Source organism: Staurois parvus, unplaced genomic scaffold (genome assembly GCF_062004578.1).
Source record: "Staurois parvus isolate SC_StPar_1 unplaced genomic scaffold, SC_StPar_1.0 ptg000498l, whole genome shotgun sequence".
Lineage (NCBI taxonomy): Eukaryota > Metazoa > Chordata > Amphibia > Anura > Ranidae > Staurois > Staurois parvus.
Window position 1 is genome coordinate 9,072,729 of NW_028318294.1, and position 24,069 is coordinate 9,096,797.

Here is a 24,069-nt window from a genome sequence, read left to right on the forward strand (position 1 = left end):
CACTAAACAGTAGCGACGGGCTTAACACCCCCTGTTTGGTTCGCTGACAAACATTCTAACCTACCGAAAGTTTGACCGAAAACTTTGAACAGGGACAATTTACTGAGCGATATCTTAATGCATCGAGTGGCTCCAACCAGGCCACATTTCGAATACGATTCAATCTGCCCATGGAGCTTAGTCATGGCAATGATTCTTCACTGCTGCAGTTAGGTAACACTTACCAGTCTTGTCCCTCCCCCAACCTGTGGCTGGACAGTAAATGAAGAAACCACAAACTTATAATCTTATCATTCTCCTGTCAGGGACCATCGCAACGCAGGATGCTCCACATGCGTAGGTGTCTGTCAAGACATGCAGGCAGCAGGGCACTAGGACCCAGGCGCACCCATCACCTATGACGGCACTGGGCAGGCACTAGGACCTAGGCTGCGCCTGTCAGGCGCAGGGCGGGCTACTTCAACCAGCCCTGCACAGACACAAGTTGCCGTATGGTCTGATCTTGTTCCTGTGATCTGTGAGTTGGTTCCTGACTGTTGCTGACCTTGCTTGAACCTGACCTTGCTGATATTCTCCTGCCCTGACCCTCTGGCTCGTTTGACTACTCTTCTGGATATCCCTTCTGATCTGAACTTCTGTTATCAGACCCGGCGAGTGACCCGATTCCTCTGTGCCTGCTGTCTTGTACCACGCTGTCCGCCCATTACCGACCCGGCCCGTCTGACCACGCTATTGCTCAGCCATCCAACCAACCTGCACGGATTAGCTGCTACTCTCCAGACCTGTCTGCCTCTTCACATCAGGCTCTCTAAATGTCATTACCTCTGGTGATTCCTCTACCTCTGGTGTACTCAGGGGCCGCGACCTGGTCACTGTCCGCTCCAAGCCCATCCCCACCATCAGGGGCTCTGGTGAACAAGTGGACTGGGGCTTAGACTCCACGCCCTGGGGAATCCTGTCCTGTGGACTGATAGAGTACACCAGGCGGTCCATAACAGCTCCTGTGCTCTTCTTCTATCAGCATACTTCTTGCACTTGTAGGCAGGTGCAGCTAGCAAGTTTGCCCCTAAGTGACTCTGTTCCAGAATAGTGTCTGGTTACAGCAGATAGTGTAATTAAGTGCTAGGCCCCTTTTAGGTAGAGCTCTCCTACAGTGATTTCATGGGTGAGGCAGCATCCACATTTAAGCCAGGTTGGAAAAGTCCTAATGCACTTGGGGCATGGAAGCTGAACACCGCACACCAGTACAGACGTAACCAGTATTTGTAGACCCTGGACAAGGCTGGAGGCTGGGGAAAAGTAGACCTGCAAACCAGGAGAGCTGGCTGTAGATTTCCTGACCCTTATGGCAGTGGGAGCTAGAGCCGGTTGCAGAAGGCCTGTTAGGCCAGGCCAAGAGTTCCCTGAGTGAGGCTATTTCCCTGAAGGGTCCCAGGAGAGGTGTACCCTTGATGAAGGCAACTACAGGGTACCAAGTTCTGTGAGTACTAATGACCATGGGTGGAAGGAGGGACTGTATAGGGGATGGGTGCATGAAGTGCTGCATATGCTTTCACATGTGACTAGTGCAGGCTGCCCACTAAATCTGATTGAATATGTATTGTCAAGTGACTCCAGAATGTATGTCTGTGTGATGTGACTGTTATGCAATTCCCTGAGTTCCAACAGTAAAGTTCTGTGTGAACATTTCTTCCTTGAGATATAAAAGTCAATGGCTCCAAATGTTGTGTGAAGGCCTCCAACTAGGAATGGGGCACAATATGGCAGAAGGCTTGGTCTCAGCAGGAGGGGCAGTGTTCTATCAGGACAGGAGAGGGGGGCACTTAGCGCCATTACTAGCCCCTCTACATAACTGCATGGACAATTGATTGACTTGTTGTGTTGTTTTTCCCTCCTCTGGTTTAAATGCTCTTGTACAGGAACTGCAAGAGGCTAATACCAAGTCAAATTCAAGAACTTACACTGCCTACATGAAATAAATCCATTTACATGAATAAATAAATTGCATAAATAAATCCATTTAATTTATGTATTTTACATCTTTCTGGAGTCTAGCATTAAAGTCATCACAAAATGCTTCTTGCCATTTTTATATTTATCCTTTTTTTTAAAAAAAACAACAGAAGCAAACATCATGGTATCCTGGCTGAGATTAATTCCCCAAAGTCTATTTTATCAATCAAATTCATCCGCTGAATGCAATTTCCTCTGACAACCGCTACGAAAATAGAGAAGAGTGACTGGGATCATTTTTGATCTGCTCGTGATTCATTCAATGATTAGAACCAAGGTCTGCTCTCCAAATGAATAGCGTCTAGGCAAAAAATATGTTGGAGACTTTCCTCTCCATAATAAAAGACACAGGATGTCAATAGTACTGGCTAAAACATATTTCACCTTTGATTTATGGTGCGTAAACTAAGTTTGATTAATGTGCCCTCCTAATTCTGTCTATTACGCTATCAGATTTTCCCCTTGGCATTTACGGTGCTTTTCAGTCTTGCTTTATTGATAAGTTTGTTGTCTTGGAGCATGGTTTTAAACATGACACGCTGATCTTTTATACATATCTACAAACTTATACCTTTGTTAAAAAGGATTTTTTTGAACTGGGCAGTCTTCAATATAGCGGCTTTGTTCTTTTTTTTTTCTTTGAATTACTCAAAAAAAATTATATAAAAGATTTTTAAAATGGTATAATTCTAGGAGCAGGGACTTCTAAAATGGAATGGTCAACTTCACATAGATGAAAGTAAGTTGGCTCATCCACCATCTTTCTTTTTGTTGTTCTTGAGGCTTCGGGCTCTTAAATCATTCTATGCATGATTTCCCAAGACCATCCACCTGCTGAGGCCAATACAATATATATATACATATATATATATATATACACATACACCGTGTGCACAATTATTAGACAAATTATATTTTTGAAGAATAATTTCATTATTGAACAACTACAGTGCTCTCTGCCAATCCACAATGTTAATAAACCTCCAACCTGAATATTTAAGAAAGAAAAAGTGAGGTTTTGGCTTTCTTAGGAGAATATCTATGTGTGCACAATTATTGGGCAATTATTAGTGTGCACAATTATTATGCAACTAAATGAATAACAAAATTTTTCCTTGTTTATTTTCATCTGTTAAAGTGAGAATAATAAATAAACAACTCTAATTTACAAATAAACATTTCTGACATTTAAAAAGAAAAAAAGTCAGTGACCAATATAGCAACCATCCTTTTCAATAACAGTCATAAGCCTTCCATTCCTGGAGTCTGTCAGTTTCTTGATCTTGATCAACTTTTTGTGCAGCAGCAACCACAGCCCTCCAGACACTGTTCCGAGAGGTGTACTGTTCTCCTTCACCATAAATTTCCCATTTAAGAAGGGCCCACAAGCTCTCAATAGGGTTTAGGTCATTTGAGGAAGGGGGCCATGTCATTATTCTTTCATCTTTAAGGCCTCTACTGGCTAGCCATGCAGTGGAGTACTTTGATGCATATGATGGAGCATTGTCCTCCATAAATATCAAGGACCTCTTGAAAAATGCAGAATTTTTCCTGTACCACTGCCTGAAGAAAGTATCCTCTAAAAACTGGCAGTAGGCTTGGGAGTTGATTTCAACCTGAAAAGGTCCAACTAGCTCATCTTTATTAATACCAGCCCATACCAGTACCCCACCTCCATCTTGCTGGCATATGAGTCGAAGTGGAACTCTGTGCCCGTTACTGATCCAGCCACGGGTCCATCCATCTGGTCCATCAAGAGTCACTATCATCTCATCAGTACATAAAACCTTTGAAAAATCTGGTTCGACATTTCAATTTTATATGTCTTGTTCAGTGGTGATTGCGTTTCAGCCTGCCTTACCTTGGCCATGTCTCTGAGCACGGAACACCTTGTACTTCTGGTCACCTCTGGTCAGGTAGGTTGCAGTTCTGGAATATGACAGCACTGGAGGATAATGGGTTCCTATCTGCGTCACATTTCATTCTTCTCAAATCTTTGGCAGTTAATTTGCATCTTTTTTTTCTCAACACATTTCTTATGACCCTATTGACTATTTGCAACAAAATGTTTGATGTTTCTGTGATCACGCCCCGATATCTTAACAATTTCAAGAGTGCTGCATCCCTCTGAAAGACCATTTACAATTTTTGACTTTTCAGAGTCAGTTAAATCTCTTTTTTGGCCCATTTTGCCTGAGGAAAAGAAGCTTCCTAATAATTATGAACACCTTGCTATACGGTGTTGTACTCCTTATGCTTAAATCCAATAAGCATTCAAGCGTATATAGCTTGGAGTTGGACAATATGCATAAAAATTATGATTTGGGCAACATACTCACTTATCTATGTAATAATTGTGCACACTCTCTCTCTCTCTCTCTCTCTCTATATATATATATATATATATATATACAGTAAATGCACAAAAGATAACTAAATATTGAGGTTTATAGATAATAACACCAGATCCAAGGAATATCCAGCTACTTCCTAGAGGTATAGGATGGATTTTTTTCCCCTGCTGGAGCAAATTGTACCATGATTTCTATGGGGTTTTTTTGCCTTCCTCTGGTTCAACTGTGGGTATAGGATTCAGTATATAGAAGTTTTCTATTTCTTTATTTTTTTTTTCTATTGATTGAACTAGAAGGGCTTGGTCTTTTTCCAACCTGGCTAACTATGTAACTATGTTTAATGGAAAGAAGAAAATCTAAAAAGAGATGGTGCACAACATAATCCAAAGGAATAAAAGAAGCCCCTGGGTCCTTAACTCATGAACATCTACCAAAGAGAAGATTGTCCCTTTTAAAGGAAACTAATATATAAGCAGCAACTGCTGATCTCATCTTCTGATAATGCTAGAAATTGAACTGTCATGCCATTGATTTGTATTCAATATTTTCTGAGTCACTGACCTGAAACATACAGGTTAAAGCTGAACTCATTAATGTAGCTCTGTAATCATTAATGTGTATTTTTTTTTAATCATACATTTTTAGTGATTTTTTCAGTGATACAATATAGAACAGGATGTACACTTAAACTCCAAGATTATGTTGATTAATGTGTATTCCTTAAATGCAGTGTTAGTACCTGAATTTGACTTGGTTTCACCATCTCTAGGCCATTGTACAGCATAAGCTAGAAAGAAGAAAGGAAACACAAAACAAGGGGCCAATCAGGTCATGCACTGTCAAGGAGAATGCTGATAAGAAAAGAAAGGTGAGTGGCAAAGAGATGGGCTCATCCCTGTGCTGCATCTCCTTTCACTGTCTAGTCACAAGATGAGACCTGATCACAGAAGAAGTGAGTTGAATGATGCCAACCATCATACTGAGAGCATCTGGGCAGAAAGGAAGTACTTTGGAGGACTTTTACTCCATTCTTTTTCTTGCTTGTGACACATCAGTACAGAAGCCAGACACAATCAGGCCTTTAATATTTTCAAAACGAGGCCTGCAAAGGCAGCCCACGCATTATTCTCATGACAGATAAACTTTAACCCCTTGGCGCCGATGCCTTCCAGCCCTTTAAGGAGTTTGTGATGCCAGGAGGCAGGGTTTAGAGTAATGTGAACACTGTGATTGGCTGTCACAGCAGTCACATGATTGGAAAGGCCCCTATCGCAAGTAGTGATCGGGACCTTTCTGTGAGGTATTGGTAAATATGCCGGGAACGTGCAGAGCATGTTTGCTTACTTTTGGTAAGCAAATATGCAGCTGCTCGGCATCAAGCCCCAGCTGCCAAGAGACTGCATATCTGCATATCGTTGGCGTGAACAGGTTAAGTCCCCTTCAGACTTACACAGTGCATTGTCATACATTAATGCATGTCAGTCAACATGCTGCATTTTGCACATTAGTGTATATGTATCATGTTTGCAAGCCCATTAATTTTAAATAAACAAACATAGCACACTAAAAACATATTAAAACTTTTTTTTCCACTACAATGTAGGAAAGGTTCCCAAAAAAGGTTTTGACTGGATAAACAGTGATTTAAACACCCATTGCTGCTTGTTGGTAGTGATGCTAGAATCTTCTTGGGTTTATTTCACATGCAAGTTAAGTAAAGCCCCTAAATGTGAACCCATTGAAGTCCATAGGATAAGAAAACTGAAAATCAAGTCTGTAAATTTTTAGGTCTAATAGACAAGAGAAGATGGACAATGCAAACAGAGCAGCTGGGATCCCCCTTAACATCATAACCAGGCTGTTATCCTAGATGGGATCCTGTATGGATTATGGATTATGAGAAGGCACCCCATGAAAAACAAAGCAAAAAAAGTGTGGCATTCCCCTTATAAATACAAAAAAAACCTTATCTTCTATGAGGGTCTGGCATAGATTTTTAGGGGAATTCCCACCAAAACAAATGCACACAAAAAAAGCATGGGTTGCTCCGAAAATTCATAGAAGCTCCTTATCCAAGCATGCAGACTTGCTGGCCAGGAAAGCTGGTGGCAGTGAGCATTCACCTCTACTCCTGAACATACCAAACCAAATGCTAACTATATAGGAAGGGTACCTTGTCAGGGGAACCTCCAGAGCAAAGGAAGAGAGCCTCTTCCCCACTTCCCTGGTCCAGACGATGTGGAGGTCTGCAGTAGGTGGTAATTAACTGCCAAGGTACTTTGCCAGGGGTGTCCCCCTAGCAGGTACACTGCACTTGTTGAGGTCATGTAACCTGGTATTGTTCAGGAGAGAGGAACTTCCCCCCCCCTACACATGCCATTCAGGCTGCATGCTAAGATGTAGGTCTAATGTGGATTTTGGGGTGGACCTCACTGCTTTGTTCTTTTTAATTGTCTATATGTGCTAACCCTTTAAAATCTATGCCACAGCAGAATGGTCTGCTATGGATTTGATGGGAACCCCTCAACCCACCCACCTTTTATCTATTTATTTATTTTTCACTCAGTGTCCTAATAACCAATGACTGTGTTTGCAAGCATCCAAGAAACCAATGGTTAAATGTCTTTCTGAAGCAACCTGAGCTTAACTTCAGTGAGTGGGGGAACAGACTATTTAATATGCAACTAATTCTGGACATTTGCCAATTGCCAAATTGGTGAACATCCCTCTGCTCCCACAAACTTGAATTTATCCCAACTTATTAGTAAATGTATTGTTATTATTATACAGGATTTATATAGCGCCAACAGTTTGCACAGCCATTTAAAATATGAAGGGAGACAATACAATTACAATACAGTTCAATACAGAAGGAATACAAGAGCCCTGCTCAGGAAGCTTACAATCTAAAGGGAGAGTGAGGGATGCACACCTACATATCAAAAAAGGTTACAACACTGTTGTGGTCCAAATTAAGTACTATCCCATCGATCCAGAGATAATTGGGAGCTGTGTTTATTATATTCTTTTTTTTTTTTTTCAAAGTGTTTTCCGACTGCAGAGTTCTTCCTCTAAAATAAATCACAGATCGCAATAACTCGGCTTAAACTCTTGACACCAACTGTTTCAATAGCCGGTAGCTAGCCACCAGAGAACAAAAACCACATACAAAGTAACTAGCAACCAGTGTATTCCAAGGTCATGAGTTCTTGTTCCTGATAACATCCACCAATCATGGAGACCTTCATAGGTCAATAAAACCATCCCCAGGCTTCTGTTATTGCAACTATTCTTATTAATTATATGCTTATCTGAAAGCAACACCTATGATAACTTCTCAGCTGTGATATTGTTCATTTTATCATGGTTGTATTGCTGCTCTGGCATCAAAATGATGAACTTGGCAAGGCTGACTTTCATATAATGCAAAAAATAAAGATGCTATTGGAATAATATTATGGCTTAAACAAATGTCTTATCTGATGCTTGTGCTGTAGGATGCATAAGATCTAATATGAATCATTTTGACTGCTCTGTTAAGGGCTGCACAATTCAGCTGGTTGTTACAATTTCAGTGACTGTTTAACCTTCGAAAAGACAAAACTTTCTTAGAACAAGGAAATCTGAAGTCCACAAAGGATTATTTTGAGCATCCAAATAAATGCTTCATTGTGCCAAAAATGATTTTATAGAAATGCTATGTATTACCACACTGCGCTGCACCAGGGGTCTTACTTCTCAATAGTATATCAATACAATTTGACATCTGCTCATGGTTGGTCCATAATAAAGCAGTCCAGTACACTCAAGTACAGGCTCATTCCCAGCCTTACAAAGATCTTGTCACCAACCTAAAAAAATATAGGTACACTCAAAAATCAAGTATTTTAAACACTTACTTGCAATTCAATATCAGGACTGGGAAAAAGGGTGGGCAGGAGGGGCAGCTGCCCTGGGCACAATGGTTTATTGTAGGGATGTAGGTACCCTTTAGCATGGTCCTTCTGCTACAAGGCTGACAGGAGTAGTGACACCGGCATAACTTCTTCTGTTAGCGCAGAACTCAAAGCGTGGAAAAGAACCGGGAGGGGGTGAAGACTTTGTTCTTGGTCCCTCTCCTCCTTCTTGCCAGTGCAGTGATCCTGTATTAAGAAGTTGGCAGTGATGTTCATAGGAATACAGGAGTGCTGCACTGGCAGAAAGGAGGAGGGGAAGAGAGAACACAGCCAGCACTACCACTCCTAGAAACGACCAGGAGTGGAGGAGAGAGTGGTAGGAGTTCTCTCTCCCCCTCCAACTCCTCCTTCCTGTCAATGCAGTGTCAGAATGGGTCAGATGAAGGCTTTGTTTATCTGCTCCCCTCCTCAAATCTTTCTTACATCATCTTATACCCTCGGCCATCTCCTCCCCACACTGGCAGCAGAAATTTCTGGTAAGGGGGTGATGGGCAAGCCCTACAAATTCCTGATCTTTTAGTACACCTGTACTAATAACCGAGTGACTTCTGGGTCTAGCATCATGAAGGATGGGCACAGTTAGACATCTTTTCCCTGGGAGCTGGATGTGTCCTAGAACTGTTCCATATATTATTTTTTATTTACTTGCAATTTGCTTTCAAACTTGCTAGAAAATTTTACTACTCCAAAGGAATAACTTACCTGGCATACCCTCCCTGTATGCCATAGGCCTTAATTACTCTAATTCTATCCCTACTCTTCCACCACCCACCTCTTTACATAATCCTTTATGTAGCTTTTCCAGGGGGAATAAAGGGGAGTGCTATGGAGCAGCCCTATTTAACCAACGTTCTGTGGAAATGGTTCCTCTAGAGGTTACCAGGGGTTCCTTGAGCAGTGGAAGATTTTTCTCCCACCTAGAATGACCACCAATGTAAAAAAGTAATTTTACACTGACAGAAAATGTCAAGGGTCATTTCTCCACTGACAGCAAATGTGATGGGTCACTTCTTCACTAAATGCCAATGTAGAGATATCTCTCCACTAACTGTCATATAAGAGAACACTACGATTTTCAGTCTATGTGTCTTTTATGACCAGTAACATAATTATTCTTCATTTCAAGATTATAATTTTATATAGCAGAAAAATGTTGTAAAATGATTAGATCTATTCCTTTATGTCTAAAACCTACTAATCATGTTTATGTGCTGTAGGCTGTAGATATAGTAATCTTTGTTATCAGGAGTTCCCTTTAAAACATTAAAAACGTTCCTCTTTGGCACATGTGTCAAATACATGGCCAAATCTGGCCCTCCAGACCAGGGGCGGACTGACCATTTGGAAACTCGGGCAATGCCCGAGGGCCCGGGGTCAGCAGGGAGCCCAAGAGATGCCCCTGGTACCTTTTTCATAGGCTTTTTTGAGTTTGGGCAAGGACACAGGGGCCCCATGATCCCCTATTGCCCGGGGGCCCCATGAGTTGTCAGTCTGCCCCTGCTCCAGACTATTTCATGTGGTCCTCGCACCTCTCTTGCAGCTGTGGTATCCCCCTTCATCTCTGACCCCACCTTGTCTGAGCAGTTGGCAGCAGGGAGGAGGACAGGACTGTTCCACCAGAAGCTGCACTTCTCTGTGCAGATGTGGAGAGGCTAGTCTCTGCCCTCTCTTCTCAGCAGTCGGTAGCAAAGAGGAGGACAGAACTCCTTCTACAGATCCTGCACCTCTCTGTGCAGCCGTAGCACCCTCTTGTGTCTGCCTCCCCTGTTTTCAGAATTCAGCAGACTCTGGAAGCTGACTCTAGTCCTCCTCTGGTCCACCTCCAGTCCACCTCCAGCTCCGTCCCAGCTTCTTCCTGGCAGCAGCACAAGGAACTGGGGGGGGGGGGGGCAATGTGACGTGAGCAACAACGGGGGATTCTTGATTTCTGATGTGGCGGGGGCTCTTGACATCTAATGTAGGGGGAGTGCGATGCTGTGGACATCTAGTCTTAAAAATACAACCAGCTCTTTGAGGGCATCCATAAACTGACAGGGATTATAACCCCCTTTACTCTTTTCAAAATAAAAAAAAAAGTTTTGCCTTTAGTTTGACTTTAAAGTGTAACTATGGGCCAATTTGAAACAGACACATATGATACGGTCTTTCACCAGCACAGCAGTTTTGTTTTTCTAAGTCCCCCTGTAACACAGATTTATTATCTGTTGATCCTACCAGCAGACTCATTATTTTTCTACATCAGTTCCTTGAAATAAGGAAAACTGCAATAAAGTTGGCTAAAACATTTGTAATAAATATAGATCACCTAGAGGGGACTGCCTTTTCTTAACACTCACTTCAAATTACACTAAATTGGCCGTGTATGTTTGTCTTTGTCAGCATGGCAGCGGGAGCTGTATTTACTGCAGGCTTTCTGTTGGGCAAAGCACATCAGCAGCATTACATTCACTGAGCGCGCTATTTTAATACATGAAACGTCGGCCATAAGCTTGGATTTATGTTGATTCAGTCTTGTGATCCAGGAACCCTTGTCAGGCAGCATGGCCAGATCCTTGATCTCCAGTACAGTACAGTAGTGGACCTTAGTCAAGGGCACACCTCCAACGTTCATTTTAGGCAATGGGGCTGTAGCAGCATAGTAAAAATGTTATCCCTGTGATTGCCCCTTCAGTAAGCATACCCACAGTGTTAGACTGACAACACTATACAAAGTAACAGAGCCTCATTTGGCTAAATGATGCTGTACCAGTGATTTCACTAAGCAAACACGTAAATAAAATGAAAATGGCATAAAAGCCTCAATCTAATTCTACTTTTAGAAGTGTTTTCTCCTCCTTCCACCTACCTATCCTGTCTAACCTCTGTGAAAAAGATCTGTGTAATTACCTATTCATGATGCTGTAACTCCAGCTCAGGGAGCGCTCAACAATGGCTGGAAATTCTAGGAGCCGTGATATCACCCATGGGCTAGGCCAGCCATGTCAGCCCTTCCTCCTCTCCCCTGCAGCACCTGCTCACTGACACAAGAGAGCGGGAGCTGAGAGATCATATGACCAGACCGGAATGAAGTAAAAATAGGTAAGTATACACATCCTTTTTATACAGGTTTGAAAGGATAGGTAGGAGATGGGGGGGGGGAGGGAACATATTAAAAACTGTAGTTAGACTTAAGATTTTCTTCCAAATTAACAACTTCGTGGCTCTTTAAGAGTTTCAGAAGTCAGGAGGCGGGTGGGGTTTTAGGGTCATGTGACCGCCGTGATTCACCGTCACGGTGGTCACATGATCGGAAAAGGTCCTGATCAAAGGAGAGATCGGGACCTGTCCGTGAGTCATGGACATATGTGCTGGGAGCTCGCAGGGCTTGCTCTCTCAGCACATATGTATTTTCTAATTGGCCACAAATATGCGGCCGCTCGGCGTCAAGGCCCAGACGCCGAGAAGCCGCATATCTGCGTGTGCTCGCCATCAAGGGGTTAAGGTACCTAATGTATGTAAAGCAGTATAAACCCCAAAAATTTCATACATTGCAGCTCACCAATAATTGGCAGCATTCGTTTTCCCTCTGTATCATGCCAGTAACATTCCTCCTGTATTAGGGTGCCTACACTCTAGATCAGTGGTCTCCAAACTGCGGCCTGGGGGCCAGATGTGGCCCTTTGCTTGCCTATATCTGGCCCTTAAGGCATTCTTCCTCCCACTGACATCAACAACGGGGCATAATTCTTGCTGCTGACATCAACCATAGGGCACTATCATTCTTGCTGACAGCAACAATCAGGCACGTTTCGTTCTAATGACACCAATGAGGAGGCACTATTCCTCCAACTGACACCAATGATGGGGAACAAAAGATGGGACATTGTTCACTCCCACTGGCCACAGTCTGGCCCCCCTAAAGTCTGAAGGACGGTAAACTGGCCCTTTGTTTAGAAAGTTTGGAGACCCCTGCTCTAGACGAAGGAGCAACAGAGACACCTCTGGACAGCATCATTATCAATCTAGTGGGAGGGAAGTATTAGATGTATTAGAAGATTTAGATACACTAAGTAAATTGAAGCCAAACTCCAGCTTATTCTTTTTAAGCAGTTATAGCAAACAGTTTTGTTCCTTTCTGCATAAAGGTTTTACATAAATAAATAAAAGCTGATCATTGTAATAACCCCTGTCAGTGTTAAATGGTTTATATTATCCCTGTAACTGCTACATCTGCAGTTCAGCTTGTTCTGCTAAAAATGAACAGACTTATTGGCCAAATCACCAGGTGAAAAGAAATCCTAAAACAGAAAACGAATGCAGCCATCACATCTAAGAATTGGTAAGCTGCAAAATAATAAATGTTTGCTTTTGGGTTAAATGCTACTTTATAGTGGCTCTAAAGCCTTGAGGTTTTTAACCTTAATTTATTCTGTGCATTAAGGTAAAGAGCCTTCTGTACCAGAGTATCCCTGCCAAACCCTCTTTATAGTTACCTGAGCCTGGTTTCAATCCAGGTATGTGCACAAGGGCAGAGGCTCTCCTGGCTCTCTCCCTCCTCATTGGGCAGATTGATAGCCGGGGGAGCCATTGGCTCCCTCTGCTGTCAATCAAATTCTGTGATAAGGGAGTGGGGGGTGGGGCCGAACTGCCTGTCTATGTCAGGAGTGAGGCAGCACGAGTGCCTCCATAAAAAGAGATTATTTTTATGGGGGCTCTCACTGAAGAGGAGGATCCAGGAGTTCCGGCAAGGGATCCAAGAAGAGGAGGATCAGGGCTGTTTTGTGCAATACCAATGGAGCCAGGTCTTTACACACAAAAAGGGTGACTTGGGACTGAGCCAGCATGAATGCCTCCATAGAAAGTGGTTTCTATGGGGGCTTTCACTGAAGAGGAGGAGCCAAGAGTTCCGACGAGGGATCCGAGAAGAGGAGGCTGCCCTGTGCAATACTAGTGGAACCAGATCAATAGACACAGAAAGGACAACTTGGGAGAGAGCCAGCATGAGCCACAGGCTGCCCTATGCAATACTAGTGGAACCAGATCAATAGACACAGAAAGGACAACTCGGGAGAGAGCCAGCATGAGTGTCCCCATATAAAGTGGTTTTCTATGGGGGCACCCACTGAGGAGGAGAAGCCAGGAGTGCTGGTGGGGGACCAGAGAAGAAGAGGATCAGGGCTATTCTGTGCAATACCAGTGTACAGAGCAGGTCAGTTGAGCATGTTTATCATTTCAATAAAAAACATCTAAGCTTTACAATCAATTTATTGTTTTAGAATGAATTGATTAATCAGTGTATTCAATTATGTTTTTATTAATGTTCCTGGATCTATAATACATTCATGATTTCTTGTTTATCTAAAAACTGCAAAAAAACAACAACACACGCAACAATTTGATTGGCTGCTTTACCAAATAAATTCATCATTGTACTATATATCATGAAATCATGGCCAGTCTTTCACAGCGCTATCAATCTGCTTCTTAGCCATGGCAATATATTTGTGTGCAGTCAATATGTACAGTAGTTATTAAGTGTTTTTTGACGACGTGGAAATGTATTTAACTCTATGCACACCAGGAAAGTGCTTGCCTAAACCCTCCAGCGACAAATGGAATGACTCCAGTCCAGATCTTTTCAGATGAGTCAGTGGAGCGTGGAAGGCTGCAGCCCTCTTCCCTACTATGGGCAAGTTGATGAGTCCCTAAGAAGGATCAGGCTGAAGGTTTATTATAAATGACTACAATCCTCTGGTTTTGAATGCATTCGCTTTATGTGTCAGCAGTGCAGTCAGGCAGCAAATAGCTCTTCAGATTGAAAGTACAGAAAGTTGATGTGTTACTTAGTGTATTCTCCGAGACTGCTGGCTTTCCAACATGAAGAGGCTGTGGTCTGGAAGCTTGTCGTACCTATCAATTTTGAACCATGTCTCAAGGGCAAATTGATCGTCCAGATAGAAGAACAGAGTGAACAGCATGTAAAGCCTTATATAACACATTAACTATGTGTGTTGTGGAAGATGCAGACTATGCCTTTACCGTTTATAATTGCACTGTACTGACAAATATGTTTGGTGCTTTGCCAATGCACCCCTATTTTGTTTTTGCATGGAGAGTTTGGTAGAAAAACTACTGATCTGTGTCATTTCAGCCTAATATAGCCAGAAAAGCCTAATTAAAGGATAAGCGCACTTGCATATAATTCCCTTGGGCAGAAATAAAACAATATCTTTAAATATACATCACAATATAATTAGGTTTTGTGGTTTGTTTATTTCTTGCTTTTATTTCTTGCCAAGAAATGATACAGCATTTTGCATTGAATCATTCACATCAGTGCTCGTTCCCTTTAAGTGGAACCTAAAGCAGAGCTCCCCTCAAAAGGGGATGTTCCGCTTTAAAGGGTGTACCCCTGAGGAAGTGCTGTCGCACGAAACGCGTTCGGTGGAGCCTACATTCCTGACGTCACACCACCAAGGAAGGGAGCGGTGGCCATTTTGGTACCTATTTTATACCTTACTCCACATGGATCGTTTTGTACATGCATATCAGTATTTAATCAATAAATACTACACTATATTAGCTTTTTTGGCTCCTGTGGTTGAGCTATCTTCCCCAGAACAAAGGATATTTGCACCACCAGTACTTAGAGGATGCTGGATGATTAACCCCTAGGATGCTTCTCTGTTCCTGCACCCAGATGTGACAGATTGTAACCAATGCTTGTATACATCTAATATCTGGTGATGTACACCCATCCTTCCCTCTAAGGATATGCGCACATCTGCACTTTGTTCACATGGATATATTATGTATTAATCTCAGGACTATTTCTGCTCATTTTCTTTACCGAGATTGGAGAGATATACAGACATTTATTTATTCACTTTTTGTACATATTGCACTGAATAGCACTTTGAGTATTTTGCATAGATATTTATAGGAATTGTCAGTTTTTATTATAATTATATATATATTTATAGCGCTGCACTTTATCCATTTATACGCTTTAATGACTACTCCGCAGAATCCCCATTAAGAATTGGCACCTTTGGGGAGTGGGTGCCCAAAATTGACAGGTACCCGCTCCCACTTCTGCTGTGATCACCTAGGTGATTGGAAGCAGAGGTTGTCCTCCCCTCCCTGTAGTCTTCTAGGACACGTGACAGGTCGTAGAAGACTACAGAACCATCCAGAAAGCACAGTGTACTCATGCATGTCTAGTGGGCAACCTGCTGTTGAGCTGTCACAACCGGGTGCCCACATTAAAGGCAAATTTGTCTTTATTAGGTTTTATAACATAGTATACAGAATACAGAAAAGAAAAAAGTGAACCAGTGGTTACTTACACAGATGAACAATCAACAGGCTCAAACAAGAGATGAGCCACAGAGATAATATACCGTATTTGCTGGCGTATAAGACGACTGGGCGTATAAGACGACCCCCCTACTTTTCCTGCTAAAATTTAGTGTTTGAGCTATACTCGCCGTATAAGACTACCCCTCTTCCAATGCACACCAGTGGCAGGAATAGTGCCCCATCATTGGTATCAGTGGCAGGAATAGTGCCCCATCATTGGTATCAGTGGCAGGAATAGTGCCCCATCATTGGTATCAGTGGGAGGAATAGTGCCCCATCATTGGTATCAGTGGCAGGAATAGTGCCCCATCATTGGTATCAGTGGCAGGAATAGTGCCCCATCATTGGTATCAGTGGGAGGAATAGTGCCCCATCATTGGTATCAGTGGCAGGAATAGTGCCCCATCATTGGTATCAGTGGCAGGAATAGTGCCCCATCATTGGCATCAGTGGCAGGAATAGTGCCCCATCATTAGTATCAGTGGGAGGAATAGTGCCCCATCATTGGTGTCAGTGGGAGGAATAGTGCCCCATCATTAGTATCAGTGGGGGGAATAGTGCCCCATCATTGGTATCAGTGGCAGGAATAGTGCCCCATCATTAGTATCAGTGGGGGGAATAGTGCCCCATCATTGGTATCAGTGGGGGGAATAGTGCCCCATCATTGGTGTCAGTGGGAGGAATGGTGTCCCAACATTGGTGTCAGTGGGAGGAATGGTGTCCCATCATTGGTGTCAGTGAGGGGTGGAATAGTGCCCCATCATTGGTGTCAGTGGGGGGGGGGAATAGTGTCCCATCGTTGATGTCAGTGGGGGGGAGGAATAGTGCCCCATCGTTGGTGTCAGTGGGGGGGAGGAATAGTGCCCCATCATTGGTGTCAGTGGGGGGGAGGAATAGTGCCCCATCGTTGGTGTCAGTGGGAGGAATAGTGCCCCATCGTTGGTGTCAGTGGGAGGAATAGTGCCCCATCATTGGTATCAGTGGAAGGAATAGTGCTCCATCATTGGTATCAGTGACACCAATGATGGGGCACTATTCCTCCCACTGACACTTGCTGACCCTGTTCTCGTATGGTGCTGCTGCAGCCAGCATATGTGGTTGCAGCAGCACCTCTACACTGACCACTTACCTGCTGGTCCTGCACTCGATTTTCGCGGGGCCGCTTGGCTCCACCCCCTCGTCGGTGATTGGCCGCCTGTGTGCCTTTCCTGAGCTACAGTTCTGGCGGCCAATCACTGGTGAGGAGGCGGAGCCGAGCAGCCACACGAACATCCAGTGGCCGAACTGAAGGCGCAGCCGCGCTTCCTGGACCGGATCGTCGTGGGACCGGAACCAGGTAAGAAACAGCCGCTGCCCACCCCTGTACTTAGTGTCCCTTCCATTGGGGGAAGGGGGGGGGGGCGGCAGCGGCAACGCGCCGCCCCCCTAAAAAGTGTCAGTATGCTGTATACCGGCGTATAAGACGACCCCCGACTTTTGAGAAGATTTTCAAGGGGTAAAAAGTCGTCTTATACGCCGGCAAATACGGTAAATCAGCAAATATCTGCAAAATCTATCCCAAAAAAGGGCAAGAAAAGCAGCAACATATGTACGGGCGGAGTCCACCAAATAAAAGAAACAAAGAAAAAAGGAGAAAGAGAGAAAGAAAGGAAGGAGCACAGTACAAAAGAAAAGAAAGGAGGAAGAGTTGGGAGCCAGGACAGACAAGGGGGTGGAGCCGTCTGCCCACATTAAAGATGCCGGCGCATGTCTTCCATGCATCCTGGTGAAACAGGCTGCGGGGAGGACACCGCGGGATCGAGGGACAGGTGAGTGGCTGTTTTTTAAAAGTCAGCAGCTACAGATTAAGGTGGTCCTAAAGTCTAAATAGGTGTTACCTTAAAGTGGTTGTAAACCCTTACATACTGTATACCCAGTAGTGACTGGCCTCAGTGATACACAGAGATTCATAAAATCTCTTTATGAGATTGGGGCAAAGGTCATGACAAGACAAGAGAAAAAAAAAATGTTTCAAGCATTTTGGTTGTCCATTTATGTTCACATGCGCATACGCATTACCATTTTTTCGCCGTGACATTTTTTGCTGGAGGTGGATCTGATTGGCTCAACCCAGATTGGGTTGTCATGTGTGGTCCAGTCCTCTCAGGGGCAGACTGACAACTCATGGGGCCCCCAGGCAATAGGGGATCATGGGGCCCCTGTGTCCTTGCCCAAACGCAAAAAAGCCTATGAAAAAGGTACCAGGGGCATCTCATGGGGCCCCCTACTGACCCCGGGCCCTCAGGAAGTGCCTGAGTTTCCATATGGTCAGTCCCCTGAGTCCTCTTAAACCATTTGTGTCTTATAAATGTTGGAATGGCAGGTCTACATTTTAGCTCCCGAAACTTGCTAGCTTACCCCATCAAGGGTTTATCGTCACTTTGGACTGATATTACGGACTTTTCTTATCTGTTTTTATTCCCTTTTGGTTTGTGAGTATGCATTTATATGCTTTTAAATACATTTGTGTTTCACCACGGTAATGCACAATGAGAGTGCGCCCTGTTTTGCTTTTGTTCACTAGTACCAAGATTTCCCAATCTTCCAAGGGCTGCACCTCAACGTTTGGCATTTAGAGTTATCCTAGTCTGCATGAAGATTTTAGCGCTGGTTTCGTTTGTATATCCTGAACTGATATAGCCTGTCTGAGCTTTCAGAAAGCAGGGGGTGGGGAGCTGAAGTTACACTCTGCAGAACTCAGTGGGGAGAGCTCTGAGAGCTGATTGGAGGGAAGGGACACCCCCCTCCCCATTCACACAACACACAGGAACAGAGCTAAGGCTGTCAATCACAGGCTATGTGCTGGAACTCCCTGCCTGTCACTTTTTTTCTTTTGGTGTCAGGAAAACTGGTCAGAAGTGAGTCATGCAGATTAGAACAAAAGAAAGGTAGGTTGATGCACAATCCAGAAGGATATTAATTCTTTATTGGTAAATATAAAGAAATTGCAAGATTAAAACATGATAGCACAGACAGCACAAAGGAGATGAAATGTTAACGCGTTTCAAGAACAAATAGCACTTGCTCATAACACATTGTAAAGAACTGACACGTTATACAGAACGGACAATTGATACGTGCGGCCACCTATCTTTACTTTGTTCCTACTGTTCTTGGAGGCAAGCACCTCTGTCCTTGTATGTGATACACGGGTATTTTGCACCCACACCTTTGGGGGGTGTACATCTGCTGTTGGACTGATACATGCAGATAGCAGAGAGAAATAACACTTAGTGTGCTTACTTATGACAAGTATACACATTTTGAAGGGATATGCTTTTTTCATATTTCATGTCTGAGGTTTACAGCCACTTTAATGTATTCCCTGCATTAGGGTAAAAAAGAAATGTAGGTATCAGTATTGCCCCCTCACCCCTCCCTTATACTTACCTACAGCCTCATTCATTCCAGTGCTGTGCTCATTTGTAGCAGTTCTCCCCACTCCCACAGCCTTTGCTGAGGCAGCGGGAGACATTGTCTCTTGCTGCTGTCAGTCAAATCCTGTGAAGAGGGAACAGGGAGTGTCTATAGACGCAGGCAGTGCAGCTCAAGATCGAGCCTGCAGAGGTACCACCATAGGAAGTGATTTCCTATTATTGCACACTGAGAAGAGGAGGAGCCAGGAGCTCCAGGGGGTACTTGATAAAAGGAGGTTTGGGGCCACTTTGGGCAAAACCACGGAGCAGGCAAGTATAACATGTTTGTTATTAACAAAAAAAACAAAAACAGAATAAAAACAATCAATTTAACCACTTCCCGTCCATCCATTATACATAGGTGGCGGACAGGAGGCAGCGCTGATCTGGTCTAACATTCCTGTACATCAGCCCACATTGATTGCTTGTGCACGACTCACAGAGCGCACACCCCGCAGTCCGGGTGTTACACTATTTGACTGCTGTGACCAATCACAGCATTCACATAGTAAACACTGAAAACTGAAAGTAAAGCCTGTCAGGCTGCTTGTACACTCACACTCTGCAGTGTCAGCCACCCCAGTCCCCTACTATAGGGCCCCTGTGTCTCTGATCACTTCCCTACAATAACAATAATAAATAATACATAGAGGCCCTGTCACCTGTCCCAGTGTGAGCAAAACACCACTGTACACCATACCAGTGTCCTGATCACCCCCATACCCTAAACCAACACCCTGATTACTGCCATATGCCATACCAGCACCCTGATCACCTCCATACACCATGCCAGTGCCCTAATTACCGCCATATACCATACCAGCGCCCTGATTACCACCATACCCCATACCAGTATCCTGATCACTTCCATACCCCATATCAGCATCCTGATCACCGCCATACTCCATACCAGTATCCTGATCACTGTCATACCCCATATCAGCATCCTGATCACCGCCATACTCCATACCAGTATCCTGATCACTGCCATACCCCATATCAGCATCCTGATCACTGCCATGCCCCATATCAGCATCCTGATCACCACCATGCCTCATACCAGCATCCCTATCACTGCCATGCCCCATATCAGCATCCTGATCACCCCATATGCCATACTAGCATCCTGGTCACTGCCATACCCCTTACCAGCATCTTGAGGACTGCCATACCCCATACCATCACCCTGATCATCACCATACCCCATACCAGCATTCTAATCACTGCCATACCCCATACCAGCGTTTTGACCACTGTCATACCCTATACCAGCATCCTGATCACAGCCATATCCCATAACAGCATCCTGGTCACCCCCATACCCCATAACAGCATCCTGGCTACTGCATTACCAGTGTCCTGATAACCGCCATACCTCATGCTAATGTCCTAATTACCGCCATACCCCATATCAGTGTCCTGATCACTGCCATATGCCATACCAGCATTTGGCATTTTAGGATCTCAACTGATCAATTTTCAAATATATATCACATAGCTTGTAGACTCTATAGCTTTCACACAGACTAAATAATATAAACTGTTTTGGGCTATTTTACCCCCCAAATGTACCAGAATACATTTTTACCTGAATTTATGAAGAAAAATGATCTATGTGCAAAATTTTATAACAAAAACTAAGGAAAAAATTTATTTTGTTTTCAAATTTTTTGTATTTTTTCATTTACAGTATATAGCAAAACATAAAAAACCCAGTGGTATTCAAATACCACCAAACGAAAGCTCTATCTGTCTCAAAAAAGGATACAAATTTCATATGGGTACAGTGTTGCATGACTGAGCAAATCTCACTTAAAGTGGGATAGTGCTGAAAGCTGAAAATCGGCTTGGACTGGAAGGGGGTAAAAGTGCCCGGACTTGAAGTGGTTTACTGTCTCTGAACGCCGCAGACTTAAAATGCTATTTAATTATTTTTTAATATTCAAAGGAAAATCACCCATCCATCCATGTTTCTATGCTTTATTTTATTGAGAAATCACTTTGAAAAATGCCCCTGCAGAGAGAGCAGGATGACAGAAAAACGTAAACTGACTACATTATCACGGATCGACAGTCATGAATAGCATGGTCAGTTTACAGGCAGGAACATAGCAACAGGCAGGATCAAACAGATATTTTACAACATGGAAATGACTACACAACATTGCAAGCTTGCTATGCAGTCCATCCAGCCTTAAAGAGAAACAAACTTTTTTTTTTTCTTTTAGGTTTACAAACACTTTAATGCATTCTCTGCCATTTAAATTGCTGGAAAATCACAGCTTCAGCCTCTTTACTGCTGTTTATAAAAAACAGCTGGGGATTTATTTTATATATACTAGACTCTTATCCTATATAAGGGTCTGGTATAGATGTTAACTTGGGACCCCACATACAAAAAGGAAGATGGGATGAGTTTCCCCGCATAATTTATATCCATACCTTCAGGTCTGGTATGGATGTCAATGGAGATCTCACACAAAAATAGTATTGGGTCCTTCCAAAAAAGGAGGGGATGAGCCCCTACTGCAACATACCATGCCAAATGCCCTCAACATGGGGGGGGGGGATGACACTGCCATCCTACACTGTTTTTCTCAAAAACTATCCTGGTTGCTTTGTCCCTGAATGCCAAGATGACTGACCCCTACGCATGCACAATAGCTACATCTTCCCATGCTGCCCGAAGACCACCATTTGTGAAAAAAATGCTGGAGAGGGACCTGGACCATTACAGAAGAGGTAAGTATATTGCCTTTAATTCTTCTTTAAGTAGTGGGAGGAAAATCTGCTACTATACAGCATTTCATGTTCTGCTGCTACTGAAAGAGCGGAAAGCCCAGTGTTCCAAAGCCAGAACAAGCAAAGCTCAGTCAGAATTTGTGTTCAGACAAACCCAGGAGCTCATTCCAATTACAGAACAAGTCCAGCTGAATGTGATTAACTACTACTAGCTATACCACAGCCTAGAAAAAAGGAACCTTTACAGATACCTGTTCAGCAAACAATTTTCCACTCAGGTCTTTCAATTCTTCAGTTGAAGAACGTTGGGCACAATGGTACTGACAGAGCTAACCACTGGATGAATTTAGTCCACTTTATTAGGAACTGGCTTAAATTAGCTCAGTGTATGGCCAATTTCAGCCTAATTGGTGTTCTCCTTTAAAGTGGACCTGTGTGGGTCACAGTAGAGTAAAGGTAATGTTGAAGAGATACTACCTCTGCAGCACTACTTTACCCAGGGGCGGACTGACCATTCGAGCACTCGGCACTGCCCGAGGGCCCGGGGTCAGTAGGGGGCCCCATGAAATGCCCCTGGTACCTTTTTTATAGGCTTTTTTGAGTGTGGGCAAGGACACGGGGCCCCATGATCCCCTATTGCACGGGGGCCCCATGGGTTGTCAGTCCGCCCCTGACTTTACCCAAACTGCCCGCCTCCAGTGCCCTGACAAAAAACACAACTACTCCTTAACCTAATTTTGCCACATTCCTTCCTGGAGAATGCCAATGAGACTTCCTATGGAAATAATGGCTTTCTGGAATGTTTTATTTGCAAAGCCCTAGGCACAATCACCAATAATGCTTAGGCCTGCTAATTGGTTGCTTAGTGCCTTGCCTTGTGGGAAGTGGACATACACATTTTACCCTTCACCCATAATTTGGGGTTTTGTGAAGCTCAAACAATATATTGCAAAAGGGCAAATCAAATAATGCCTTCAGCACTTCTGTTACTTTGTATGTTTTATGTCTATTACAGGTTGCTAAAATTAATACCAGCAATATGTCCTGCTATTGGACATGCCTTTCAATATTTGTTGCCAATTTATGTACCCTTACGGAAATGTTATTATTCCCCCCCACACACACACACACACCAACACATACAAACAATATGCTTTGTTTTTCTATGCTTATTTTTCCATTCAACCATATAGCCTGTCATGCATAACATATTATTTATGTGAAATGTTTTCTTTCAAGTGTCAAAAGCCAGCATTTATTTTAAATTATGTTAATGTCACCAATGCTTGAAAACTAAAGAAAAGAATACATTATCAGCGACTTGGCTGGTCACAAAGTATTATTTTATTACTTTTTGTTGTTATGTTCACTGTTTATTTGTAAGGCCTATATACATGCATCATGTGATAAATATTCTGCAACTCAAATGTATAAAATTAAATAATTAGATTTTTTTAGAGCAATTTAAATCTACATTTCATTTCATTACACATTCATTTGCAGCTCATAATGATGAGCATGCCTATGTTAAATTGGAAGTCAAGGCACCACAATAAAGAAGAAATCTCGGCATCTGCCATCTCCTTGTCCAATGGTCTTGGTGGATGTTGAAGTGTCCTAATTGGACAGGAAGATGACAGTTGGTGGGACCCAGCCACATCTGCGAAACCTCTAGCTGCCTATATTGTTATAGTGCTTCTAGTTTAATATCATAGTGGGTCTGATTATTTTACTTTAAAAAGGACCTGAACTGTCAAAGCAGTGCCCTATCTTGTTAGAGGTAGGTCTTTGCTTCCTAATGTCAGAATTTCCCCCTCCTTCCCCCACTGACTGGTAGTCTGACAAATGAGAAATAATCAAGCAGGAGCTAAAAAGGTTCATGCACATGTTTATGGCTATGGAAGCCTAAGTAGATGAGTGACCTAGGTCACATCACAGCTAATGAACAATTCACATTGCCTGCACAAGCATGTGGGCTTGTCCACAGATTTTGGTGTCAAGAAGGCTATTTAATTCTGAGCTCTGCAAATGATCATTGCTGAATAGCCTTTCAGTCTGTACTCTTGGAACTCTTGCTCCTGAAACTCATGCTGACCCTTAATAATGATCAGGCTTCCACTTGCTTTTGGATTGTCCTAGTGTGCCTATGATTGCTGCTGATCTCCATTATTGACCTCAGCCTGGATTTCTGACCAAGATTCTGCATAT

At 43.3% G+C, this 24,069-nt stretch overlaps 1 protein-coding gene across 3 annotated transcripts in view; it reads right to left on the reverse strand.

The window, feature by feature from the left end:
- Positions 1-24,069, reverse strand: part of CDH8 (cadherin 8) — a 632,421-nt gene that overhangs the window by 64,015 nt on the left and 544,337 nt on the right. For 2 of the 3 annotated variants that reach the window (XM_089689822.1, XM_089689823.1), the window contains exon 9: positions 5,107-5,154. The exons of the other annotated variant lie outside the window; for it this stretch is intronic. In XM_089689822.1, the coding sequence (XP_089545948.1) occupies positions 5,107-5,154 (48 nt within the window). The remainder of the gene's footprint in view (positions 1-5,106; positions 5,155-24,069) is intronic. 3 annotated transcript variants of the gene reach the window in all.